The sequence below is a fragment of the Rhinatrema bivittatum genome, chromosome 1, assembly GCF_901001135.1.
Source record: "Rhinatrema bivittatum chromosome 1, aRhiBiv1.1, whole genome shotgun sequence".
NCBI classification, from domain to species: Eukaryota; Metazoa; Chordata; class Amphibia; order Gymnophiona; family Rhinatrematidae; genus Rhinatrema; species Rhinatrema bivittatum.
Window position 1 is genome coordinate 592,584,621 of NC_042615.1, and position 12,815 is coordinate 592,597,435.

The window sequence follows — 12,815 nt, forward strand, 5'->3', positions numbered from 1 at the left end:
TATTTACCGTATTTTTCGCTCCATAAGACGCACTTTTTTTCCCCCAAAGGTGGGGGGAAAATGTATGTGCGTCTTATGGAGCGAATATAAAAAAAAAAACAAACAAAAATCTAACAAACACCCCCCCCCCCCCCCGACTCCCCCAAGACCTGCCGACTTAATTTCCTACAACCCCCCCCCCCAAGACCTGACAAATTAATTTCCTGCAACCCCCCCAAGACCTGCCAAACGTCCCTGGTGGTCCAGCGGGGGTCCGGGAATGATTTCCTGGGCGTGGGCCGTCGGCTGCCAGTAAACAAAATGGCGCCGACGGCCCTATGCCCTCACTATGTCACTGAGACCGACCGCTGCTATTGGTCGGTCTCAGTGACATAGTGAGGGCATAGGGCCGTCGGCGCCATTTTGTTTACTGGCAGCCGACGGCCCTATGCCCTCACTATGTCACTGAGACCGATCGCTGCTATTGGTCGGTCTCAGTGACATAGTGAGGGCATAGGGCCGTCGGCTGCCAGTAAACAAAATGGCGCCGACGGCCCTATGCCCTCACTATGTCACTGAGACCGACCAATAGCAGCGGTCGGTCTCAGTGACATAGTGAGGGCATAGGGCCGTCGGCGCCATTTTGTTTACTGGCAGCCGACGGCTCACGCCCAGGAGATCGTTCCCGGAGCGCTCCTGGACCCCCGCTGGACCACCAGGGACGTTTGGCAGGTCTTGGGGGGGTCAGGAGGGTGGGGGGTTGCAGGAAATTAATTCGGCAGGTCTTGGGAGGGTCAGGAGGGTGGGGGGTTGCAGGAAATTAATTCGGCAGGTCTTGGGGGGGGTCAGGAGGGTGGGGGGTTGCAGGAAATTAATTCGGCAGGTCTTGGGGGGGGTCAGGGGGGTGGAGGGTGTTAATTTAAAGGGTTGGGATGGGGGGGGGGTGGTTTTTTGGGGGTTCCCACAGAAAGAAAAATTTTCTGATCTGGGGAGTGGACCGAAATGGCCCTCCCCAGACCCGAAAACAAAATGGGGAGAAAAAAAAAAAACTATGCACTCCCCTAATTTGCTCCATAAGACGCCCAGACGCAGAGCCGGTTTAGCACAATTTTTTTTTTTTTTTAATTTTCCCCCTCTGAATCCTAGGTGCGTCTTATGGTCAGGTGCGTCTTATGGAGCGAAAAATACGGTATTTAGTGCTTTTTTGTACTGGCGTTCACGATACAATCTTATGTCGGTTTACAGGGAAACGGGGTAAAATAACCTTAAACAGTAACATAGCGAGAAGAGGCAAAAGTTACAATGAAACAGGGGTAAGGGAACTGGGGGAAGAAGACGACAAAGCAGAAAGTAACTCAATGAGAAAAACAATTATTTACAGTGTGCTGAATGTTCGGAGGTGCTAGCTATGGCGGATCGGTGATTTAGGGAAAGGCCTGTTTAAATAACCAGGTCTTAAGCCTTTTTCTGAATGTCAACAGGCATGGTTCTTGTCTGAGTTCAGGGGGAATAGCATTCCATATAGTTGGTCCCGCTGTAGAGAAGGCCTGTTCTCTGGTGGTTAGATGATGGGTGGATTTGGTTGGGGGGGGGGGGCGTGCAGGGATCCTCTGAAGGCTTCTCTGATAGGTCTAGACGAGGTGTGTAGTCTGAGTGGGAATTGAAGGTCAAGAGGGGCTTGGTTATGGATGGTTTTGTGGATGATGGTGAGGGACTTGTGTAGAATTCTAAAGCTTATTGGTAGCAGGTGTACATTTCTGAGGATGGGTGTGATGTGGTCTCTTCTGCAAGTGTTTGTTAAGATTCTGGCCGCCACGTTTTGAAGCATCTGAAGAGGTTTGATGGAGGAGGCGGGGAGACCTAGCAAAATGGAATTGCAGTAGTCTAACTTGGAGAATAGAACGGCCTGGAGATCAGTTCTGAAGTCTTTAAAGTGTAGAAGTGGTTTAATTCTTTTTAGTACCTGCAGTTTATAGAAGCAGTCCTTGGTTGTGTGGTTGATGAATGTTTTTAAATTCAGACTGTTGTCGATTAATACTCCCAGGTCTCTTGCTTGGGTGACAAAGATGTTAGTGAGTGTCCTTTGAGGGGGATCGCTGTTGTCCGGGGAAATGAGGAGGCGTTCAGTCTTAGCTGAATTGAGTATCAGGTTTAGGTTAGTGAGGAGGAGGTTGATCTCTCGAAGGCAATTTTCCCAGTACTTGAGTACTTGTACTTGAGTACTACTTCAGATAAACTTTTGATTAGCCACCTGGTTTCTTGGAAAGCTCAGAAAGCTGAATTTTTATCTGTGTCTAGTTGGAGAGGGGCCCCTTACAGAATTGTTTTTCTAAAGAACAGAAGGCATTCCAATTAAGGACACTTGGGGTCTTTGGAAAGACCGGAATACATAGTTCTTATCTTTGCTTAGCTAGGAAAAAAAAAAAAAGCAAGAGCTGTCTCCGCCTTGCTCTGCCTGTATGAAGAGATTTCAGGCAAAACTTTAATTAGCTAAAAGAAACCTCCTTAGCTACATATCCTGGCTAAAGCAGGAAAAAAGTAATTTTAATGAACTAATTTGAAACTTTAAGTTTCAGACCCCTCTTCTTGGAAAGGGGGTCCGATACGTTTTATTATTTTATTTTTTTAGCTCACGCAAATTGCTACAAACGAGACTGAAGGGAGACCCCTGTGGCTGAGAATATCATGGCATGCTGGGCATGCTCAGTGTGCCCACAGTGCCAGCCAAAAGTTTCTAGAAACTCTTGACACAAGTTTTCCGTACCAGGGCTCCATCTGATCATGTCACCCATATGTGAGGACTAACATCCTGCTTGTCCTGGGATAAGAGGAAAACTAAACCCATGGAAGAGAGAAGAAAATGAAGTAAAATAGTATACCTTTGTTTTGTAAAGTTCAAGCTCATTATCTGTAATTCTCCAGGGTTCATCTTCTTTCATTCTATCAGATACATCTTGTTCTTTATCATCTTCATGTAGTCTAAAAGGTTCAATCATCTCTTCAAAAGCTGTAACACTAAGGAAATATACACTGGAATCAACATTTGATAAGACTTATGTCTTGAGCTTGTAACAAAGATGTCTACCAACTTATGTTTTTCTGTCAAGTAGCATGATGTATTCATTATAGATAAGCAAAGATAGTTACCTTACATTCACTGGACCTGATTGGTCCACATGAGATATGCTGTCACAAGTAACATCGCACACAGTCACTGCATGAGCCAATGCTACCCCTATTCTATATAATGTAATTTGAAACAGTGTCCTCAATAGGACTGCCCAGTGTTTCAGAAGAACTACAGGGAATCTGTGTAAGAATTTTAGAAAATTATCTACTAGTAATCTTTTTAATTGACAGATGTTACTTTTCAAAATAATTTTTGGATTACTGTACAACATACAGGGTGAAACTTTAAAAGAGCATGCTTGTCTCCAATGCCACAAATTTTATAACCTACTTCTATTACAGAAGCAGCCAACAAACATACTTTGCCTCTTGAAACTAATTTGTTTTACAGATGAGTTACAAAATCAAATTCATCAACAAAAGGAAAGCACTTTTGCTTTCTGTTGCTCTCTATCATGCCATCACTGAGTACTGACCAACTAGGCATATAAAGCTAAACAGTAGTAAGTAGTAGTGAATGCAACAAAATACCCTGGTTAACCTGTAATGGATTCTATGAAGTACTACATGGGTATAAACTTTCCCTTGTATTAAACCAAACCAGAAAGGGATACCAAATGTGGCTTTATGTGCATCCATAGCACATTCAAGATGTATATAAACACAATAAGGAGACTGAACATTTCATGATGCCTGCTTACCTTTTTTGATCACAGGCACTAACTACTCTACTTCATAATGTGCTCTGACTTCTCTGAGATCTCAACTAAACTGAACAGGCCAGTTTCCTTACAGAAAATAAAAAGAAAACATTCTAAACGTCAGGTGTGTTGAGGGCACAAGAAAAGTACAAGTTGAGGGTTGCTGAATGCTCTATTTGTAGCACAAATTTGAATGCAATTGGATGAATGGTTTAAAGGTTACTGGGGATATAAGGAGGAAAACAAACACGGTGTCTCTGTCTCACACACATCCCAGTCACCTCCCTGCCCAGTCTCTGTCTCTCACACTCACCCCAGTCACCTCCCTGCTCAGTCTTTGTCTCTCACACTCACCCCAGTCACCTCCCTGCCCAGTCTTTGTCTCTCACACTCACCCCAGTCACCTCCCTGCCCAGTCTTTGTCTCTCACACTCACCCCAGTCACCCCCCTGCAGTCTCTCTCTCACACTCACCCCAGTCACCTCCCTGCCAAGTTTGTCTCACACACACCCCAGTCACCTCCCTACCCAATCTGTCTCTCACACTCACCCCAGCCACCTCCCTGCCCAGTCTCTCACACACACCCCAGTCACCTCCCTGCCAAGTTTGTCTCACACACACCCCAGTCACCTCCCTACCCAATCTGTCTCTCACACTCACCCGTCACCTCCCTGCTCAGTCTTTGTCTCTCACACACATCCCAGTCACCTCCCTGCCCAGTCTTTGTCTCTCACACTCACCCCAGTCACCTCCCTGCCCAGTCTTTGTCTCTCACACTCACCCCAGTCACCCCCCTGCAGTCTCTCTCTCACACTCACCCCAGTCACCTCCCTGCCAAGTTTGTCTCACACACACCCCAGTCACCTCCCTACCCAATCTGTCTCTCACACTCACCCCAGTCACCTCCCTGCCCAGTCTCTCACACGCACCCCAGTCACCTCCCTGCCCAGTTTGTCTCTCACACACACCCCAGTCACCTCCCTGCCCAGTCTCTCTCTCACACACACCCCAGTCACCTCCCTGCCCAGTCTCTGTCTCTCACACACACTTTCCTTAGAGCCCCAATGCTGTGTCCCCCTTTAATTTCATAGTGGCAGATTTCACAGTGCTGCCGCTGCCTTCTCAGTCACACTGAAGCAGCAAGCATTTATTTTAGAAAAATATGCCACAGCACTCATGCCTTTCTTCTGGCTGTGGGGATATCCCTAGGCTCCCGCGGCCCCCCATCTGCCTGCTTTTATGGCTACTTCGAGCTCCAATTGCCCCATCTGTAATCAGCATGGCTGAGTGCTACTTTTACTTTAATCGCGGCTTTGCCGCGCTCACTGTTGCATCGGGGGTGGTGGGGGGGGTGGTGGTGGAATCCCCGGAGTAACCGGTCTCTTCGTGCTTGTGACTCACTGCCGCTTTCAGGAATCCCTACCCTACCGCGGTTCCCTGCCACTTTGGAAGTGGGAAATCCTGGCACGGTTAGCCTCTTTTCTTTGTGGTTCGCCGCTGTGTTTAATTTCAGCACTTCCAGCCCATGGCTGCCACAGGCCTGGACACTGTCACTCCTCCCAGGCTCCCTCAAACCACCCCACCCCCGGGCTGTGAGATGCCCCCCTTCTTCCTGCCCCACTGGCCAATCAGCGGCTTCCTCCTCCCACTGGCAGGAAGAAGGAAAGAGGCTTCCCATTGGCCCACGGGGGCAAGGAAAAGGTAAAGGGAAGTAAAACTGGGGCTATGGGTCACCGGGAGCCGCAACACATCAGCTGGTGCTTGGCAACACATTGGTGTGTCGCGACACACCGGTTGAGAACCGCTGCCCTACAGTGCATGTTGCCAGTGTTCCTGTTCCTTGTCTCGTCCAGCCTTCCAAGTCCAGCCTCATCCAGCCTATCTTCCTTGTTTCCATTCTCGTCATTTCCCTTGGCTTGCTGATCCAGACCTGATCTCAACGCTGGACCTGACCATGATTGCCTACTGCTTGGACTCTAGCTACAACCTCTGTCCCAGGGCCCCGCCTAAGTCTTGCCAGCTGCCAGAGCTCAACCCAAGGGGGAGGCAGCTGGTATAAGTGAAGCTTCAGTCTGGCCTGAAATCAAGTCAGTTTGCACGCTGCCGGGTAGGCCTCGGGTTTCGCCCTCGAGACTGCGTCAACTATGCTGCAGCACTAAGAGCTCACACACCCCATATCCATTAAACAGCCTCAAGCCTCTCCCCTTGAGAGGGAAAGCAACTGTAGTGCCCTCTCCTTGAGGAGAGGCACTCTGGTCATCTCATAACTCCTTGTGAGCCCCTCTAATCTCCTACCGCCAAACTCTGAACTAGACATATAGTTCTCAGGATACTCTCTCTATATGATCATCTTCCCCAACCTTCTTAAAGATACACTCCATAGATACCCAAAATAAGTTCCATTCAGAACCTTCCTATTAGGTGACACATAGAAAGTTAGTGCATAATAGGTCAACTTGATACCTTTTAGTGACTGTTCAATGTTTTTGCAAACATAGTAAGTTTTTTCTACCAAACACTCCAAGAGAGAGATCTAAGGGTTTCTTCCTTATCCAAAATCTCTCCCTAGTGACATAGGCCTAATTTAGGGGCCTGTCACATGTTGCTACTGATGCTAGTGGCAGTAAATAAGGAGCACATTTAATAATTTCTCTACACTGCATGAAATTCAATTTGACAAAATGCCTGAAAAAGTTGAGTGTATCAGGATAAAACACACCAAATCCATAGAGAAAGATCAAAGCAGCTGAACAAAAAGAGAGGGAGCAAATGAACCACAGAATGCAAAGGTCAAAGAAACTATTTATTCTTTTTGTCTGTAAATCTTTGAAAACACCTGGTGGTTGCATCTTGAGTATGAACTCTTCCCAACTGAGTTGATATTATAAAGTATAATCTAAAATGACTACTGATCCCCAAACTTTATCATTTACCAATCTTTATAACTAAGCCACTTAAACAATGTACACAAATTCTATTTCTCTTCATTAAATATTATAGTCGCCTGTCCTAGTGGTTAGAGCAGCAGGCTAAGAATCAGGAAGCCAGAGTTCAAACCCAGCTGCCCTTGAGAGCTTGGACAAGTCAATTCACTAGGGATGTGCAGAGCAAAATTTTATGTTCATATTTCTTATGTCCGAAAGGGGGTCCCACTTGCGGCCAATATGGACATAAAAAAAATCTAATGAGTTGGGTATATGTACATATGTCGCCCATTAAAGTCAATGGGGGAAGGATTTCCAGCCTATTTTTGGCTGCAGAATTGTGGTTTTCTTATCAATTGGCCCAGGAGAGAGTTCCCTTTCCTTTGTGCAGGGAAGTACTCCCTGGAAAGGGTCCACCCCTAGAGTTGTGTGTACCCGGTGTTTACATTGGCGTCCAGTGAATATCGTTGGCGTCTAGTGAATTCCGTTGGCGTCTAGTGAATTCAGACGGTACTTACGCACTTCAGCAGATGACAAAGGAATTGGAGGATCTCTCAGAAATAAGAATACGTGTGGGAACACAAGGTCTGGATGAACAGGCAGGCACAGCAATGGAGTTAAAACAGCAGTAGGAACACAAGGCCTGGATGAACAGGCACTTCATTCGAGGACAGAGGTCAATCCCAGCTAGGGACACAAGGCCTGCAAGAACAGGCACAGGAACTAGGTTAAAACACTGGTAGCTCGCCAGCATCTTTCTGATGCATGCTAGAATATTGGCAGCGGTATGGGCATGGTCCGTCAGGTGGGTGTGCAGTAAAGCCCACCTCCACCCTCATGCTTGTTCAGGGAAGGACTCCCTGGAACGGGTCCACCCCTAGAGTTGTGTGTACCCGGTGTTTACATTGGCGTCCAGTGAATATCGTTGGCGTCTAGTGAATTCCGTTGGCGTCTAGTGAATTCAGATTGTACTTACGCACTTCAGCTGATGACAAACGAATTGGAGCCTAGGATCTCTCACAAATAAGAATACGTGTGGGAACACAAGGCCTGGATGAACAGGTACATCATTCGAGGACAGAGGTCAATTCCAGCTAGGGACACAAGGCCTGCATGAACAGGCACAGCAACCAGGTTAAAACACTTGTGGGAACACAAGGCCTGGATGAACAGGCACAGCCACTGAGTTAAAACACCTGTGGGAACACAAGGCCCGGAAGAATGGGCACAGCAACTGAGTTAAAACACCTGTGGGAACACAAGGCCTGGATGAACATGGATACTCGGATAGTAATTATGTGTTTTTTTAATGTATTTATATTTTTATTCGAAAACGTTTCTAGCACGTCATACTTGATTACACTCAGGTACTGTAGGTATTTCCCTATCCCCAGAGGAACACAAGGCCTGGATGAACAGGCACCGCCACTGAGTTAAAACACCTGTGGGAACACAAGGCCTGGATGAACAGGCAGGCACAGCAATGGAGTTAAAACACCAGTAGGAACATGGATGAACACTGATACTCGGATAGTACAATTTTTTTTTTATGGATTTATATTCTTTTTTAAAAAAGTTTATAGCACTTCATTTATTTTTATATTTATTTGTCATTTTTATATACTGACATTCTTGTATTCAATGCAAATCATACTTGCTTACACTCAATTACTGTATGTATTTCCCTATCCCCAGAGGAACACAAGGCCTGCAGGAACGGGCACAGCAACGGAGTTAAAACACTTGTGGGAACACAAGGCCGGGATGAAGAGGCGCAGCAGTCGAGCACAGAGGTCGATCCCAGCTAGGGACACAAGGCCTGGATGAAGAGGCACATCATTCGAGGACAGAGTTCAATCACAGCTAGGGACACAAGCCGCGGAGGAAAAGACACTAACCAGGATCCTCCAAGCCCTCATTTTCTCCAAATTAGACTACTGCAACTCTACATTTCTTGGACTCCCTTCCTCATACACAAAACCACTCCAAATGGTTCAAAACGCAGCAGCCCGTCTACTAACAAACACTAGGAAAAGAGACCACATTTCCCCAGTCCTAAAAGACCTCCACTGGTTACCAATTCAGTTCAGAGTCATTTACAAATCCATCACCTTGATATACAAAATCTTTCACCAACACACCATAATCGACCTACAAATTCCTCTCCGTTTATACAAATGCACAAGACCGACCAGGGAAGCCTACAGAGGATGCCTCCTTGTTCCACCCTCCAAAACCACTTATCACAGCACCTTTAGAGATTGAGCCCTTTCCACAGCAGGTCCACCGTTATGGAACTCCATCCCCCCAGATCTCAGAAATGAACCTTGCCTCCTAACCTTTCGGAAAAGACTCAAGACATGGCTTTTCAGGCAAGCCTTCCTGAACTGCACCTAACACACACCATCAATAAATTCTCAGCTCAGAAGCTGTATATATTGGACGCCATATTTGTAATGTACTCTTGTATATTTTTATATTCTACACATGTATATAATTAACCTCCTCTATCCCTCTTTATTTCTTACACTCCCAGTTCATAGCCCCAGTTAATTGTAACTGCATCTCTTCACCACGTGTATTTATGTTATAGGTTGTTTTCTTTGCACCCCTGTTTTCTGTAAAGCGACATCATGTGAACGATTTCATGAATGCCGGTATAAAAAAACCTTAAATAAATAAAATAAATAAGTAAGTACCGCAAGGGAAAGTTGAAAACAACTTTGAAGAGGGAGTTCAAGAGGGCGTGAAATTGTGAAGAGGTAAATGGGTGGGGTCCGTGCAGTCCGCCCGCAGGATTCAACCCGGCGGGTTCGGTCGGACCGGGGTTTCGGCGGATCCCCCACCCCCACCCCTTTCGCGGGGGGTGGGGGAGGGGCGGGGAACGCCTCCCGGACGGCCCCGGCCCCCGCAGGGCGCATTTCCTCCGCGGCGGTGCGCCGCGACCGGCAACGGGTCGGCTGGGAAGGCCCAGGGGGGGCAGGTGGCCCGCTGCTCCGGCGGCGCGTGTTATAGCCCCCCCTCCCGGCGTTTCCTCCTTCCCCTTTGGCAACTGTTAACTTGTCTTAACCTCATTCACTACATCTATGCAGACGATGTTCAGATTCTTATTCCCATAACAGAATCTATTAACAAACTTGGCTATTCTTACAAGCCTTCCCTGATCCTTCAAACTTTCACTAGATAAGTACAGCTACTCAGCTTTGAATATGGAACTTCGCCCCTCCAATATTCTCCTCATTTAGCTACCCTACTTATGCACTTCAGAAAATGACAAAGGAATTGGAAGATCTCTCAGAAATAATAATACGTGTGGGAACACAAGGTCTGGATGAACAGGCAGGCACAGCAATGGACTTAAAACACCAGTAGGAACACTAGGCCTGGATGAAGAGGCACATCATTCTAGGACAGAGGTCAATCCCACCTATGGACACAAGCCGCGGAGGAAAAGAAACTAACCAGGATTCCCTCCGTAACGGCGAGTGAAGAGGGAAGAGCCCAGCGCCGAATCCCCGCTCGTCTGGCGGGCGCGGGAAATGTGGCGTACGGAAGATCGCCTCTCTGGCGCCGCTCGGGGGCCCAAGTCCTTCTCATCAAGCCTCAGCCCGCGGACGGTGTTAGGCCGGTAGCGGCCCCCGGCGCGCCGGGACCGGGTTTTCTCGTAGTCTGTTTGTTTGGGAATGCAGGCCAAAGTGGGTGGTAAACTCCATCTAAGGGTAAATACCGGCTCCGGCGCGTGTTATTGCCCCCCCCCCCCCGGCAGCAGCTTCGCCGTTTCCCCCGGACAAGGGTCCACCTCCAAGTTCAACAATTTCTTACTCTTTACTTTGTCTGTCGAGGCTTGACGTCTCTAAAAGGGTTTGACCTGGAATGCTGTGCATGTCCATCCAATATCGCATACAATATAAAGTGGCATGTTTAATTCAAAATGTTGTACACGGGGAGATCTCAGAAATGAACCTCGCCTCCTAACCTTTCTGGAAAGACTCAAGACATGGCTTTTCAGGCAAGCCTTCCCGAACTCCACCTAACACGCACCATCAATAAATTCTCTGCTCAGAAGCTGTATATATTGTATATACAGGTGGCCCGCCGCTCCGGCGGCGCGTGTTATAGCCCCCCCTGGCAGCAGCTTCGCCGTTTCCCCCGCCATTTCCTCCTTCCCCTTTGCCAACTGTTAACTAGTCTTAACCTCATTCACTACATCTATGCAGACGATGTTCAGATTCTTATTCCCATAACAGAATCTATTAACAAAGCCATCGCACTTTGGAACAACAGCTTACAAGCCATCACTAATCTCCTCAACAGTCAAAGCATGAGATCTTATTAAGAAACTGACATTATCCTCAACAAATTCTTACTCCTAGCAAAACCTCTACCAAGTAAGTACACAGGGGTCTGTATTTTCATACCCCAGTGCTTGCTGTTTGAATACCGCTCTTGCCGTACCGACCCGCAGGGACCACCTAGGGACACAAGCTGTGGAGGAAAAGAAACTAACCAGGATTCCCTCAGTAACGGCGAGTGAAGAGGGAAGAGCCCAGCGCCGAATCCCCGCCTGTCCGGCGGGCGCGGGAAATGTGGCATACGGAAGACCGCCTCCCCAGCGCCGCTCGGGGGCCCAAGTCCTTCTGATGGAGGATCAGCCCGCGGACGGTGTTAGGCCGGTAGTGGCCCCCGGCGCGCCGGGACCGGGTCTTCTCTGAGTCGGGTTCTTTGGGAAATCAGCCCAAAGCGGGTGGTAAACTCCGTGTAAGGCTGAATACTGGCACGAGACCGATGAAACAGCTAGTAGCAATCGGAATCTCTGGATTGGCGCTCGCCTGGTTCAAATTGTTGCTAACCAACAGAGGTTATAAGGTAAAAATCCAGAACAAAGAATCACCACGCCACGACTCGGCCATCGGAGTCCCACAAGGTTCCTCTTTATCCCCTAAACTCTTTAATATTTACCTCCTACCACTCTGCCGACTCCTTACCAACCTCAATTTAATACACTTTCTCTATGCAGACGACATCCAGATCCTGATCCCCATCAAAGAATCATACACAAAAACCCTCGAATACTGGGATTCCTGTCACCTAGAAATCAAAAGCCTCCTCAAAAGCCTAAATCTGGTACTAAACTCCTCTAAAACTGAAGTATTACTCATAACTCCTGACAACAATCTCACAGCTTGTCTCCCAACCAACCTACAAACTACTCATGTGAGGGATCTAGGTGTGCTAATCGACAATTAACTGAACTTGAAATCCCATATCAATAAAACCACCAAAGACTGCTTCTATAAACTGCAAGTTTAAAAAAGGATAAGACCACTCTTCCACGCCAAAGACTTCAGAACCATCCTCCAAGCCCTCATTTTCTACTACTGCAACTCTACATTACTTGGACTCCCTTCCTCATACACAAAACCACTCCAAATGGTTGAAAACGCAGCAGCCCGTCTACTAACAAACACTAGGAAAGGAGGCCACATTTCCCCAGTCCTAAAAGACCTCCACTGGTTACCAATTCAGTTCAGAGTCATTTACAAATCCATCACCTTGATATAAGAAATCATTCACCAACACACCATAATCGACCTACAAATTCCTCTTCGTTTATTCAAATGCACAAGACCCACCAGGGAAGCCTACAGAGGATGCAATGCCGGTATAAATAAATAAAATCAATAAGTACGTAAGGGAAAGTTGAAAACAACTTTCAAGAGCGAGTTCAAAAGGGCGGGAAACCGTTAAGAGTTAAACGGGTGAGGTGCGTGCAGTCCACCTGGAGGATTCAACCCGGCGGGTTCGGTGGGACCGGGGTTTCGGCGGATCCCCCACCCCTTTCGCGGGGGGGCGGGGAACGCCTCCCGGACGGCCCCGGCCCCGTCCAGGAATAAAAAAATAAAGTAAATCAATAAAATCAATAAGTACGTAAGGGAAAGTTGAAAACAACTTTCAAGAGCGAGTTCAAAAGGGCGGGAAAACGTTAAGAGTTAAACGAGTGGGGTGCGTGCAGTCCGCGGCCCCGGCCCCGTCCAGGAATAAAAAAAAATAAAGTAAATCAATAAAATCAATAAGTACGTAA

General features: G+C 47.4%; 1 protein-coding gene across 1 annotated transcript in view; it reads right to left on the reverse strand.

Annotated features, from left to right (window-relative positions):
- The window catches only part of SLC12A2 (solute carrier family 12 member 2), a 368,551-nt gene that overhangs the window by 11,054 nt on the left and 344,682 nt on the right, over positions 1 to 12,815 (reverse strand). The window contains 1 exon segment of the mRNA XM_029619121.1: positions 2,859 to 2,994. Coding sequence (XP_029474981.1) covers positions 2,859 to 2,994 — 136 coding nt within the window.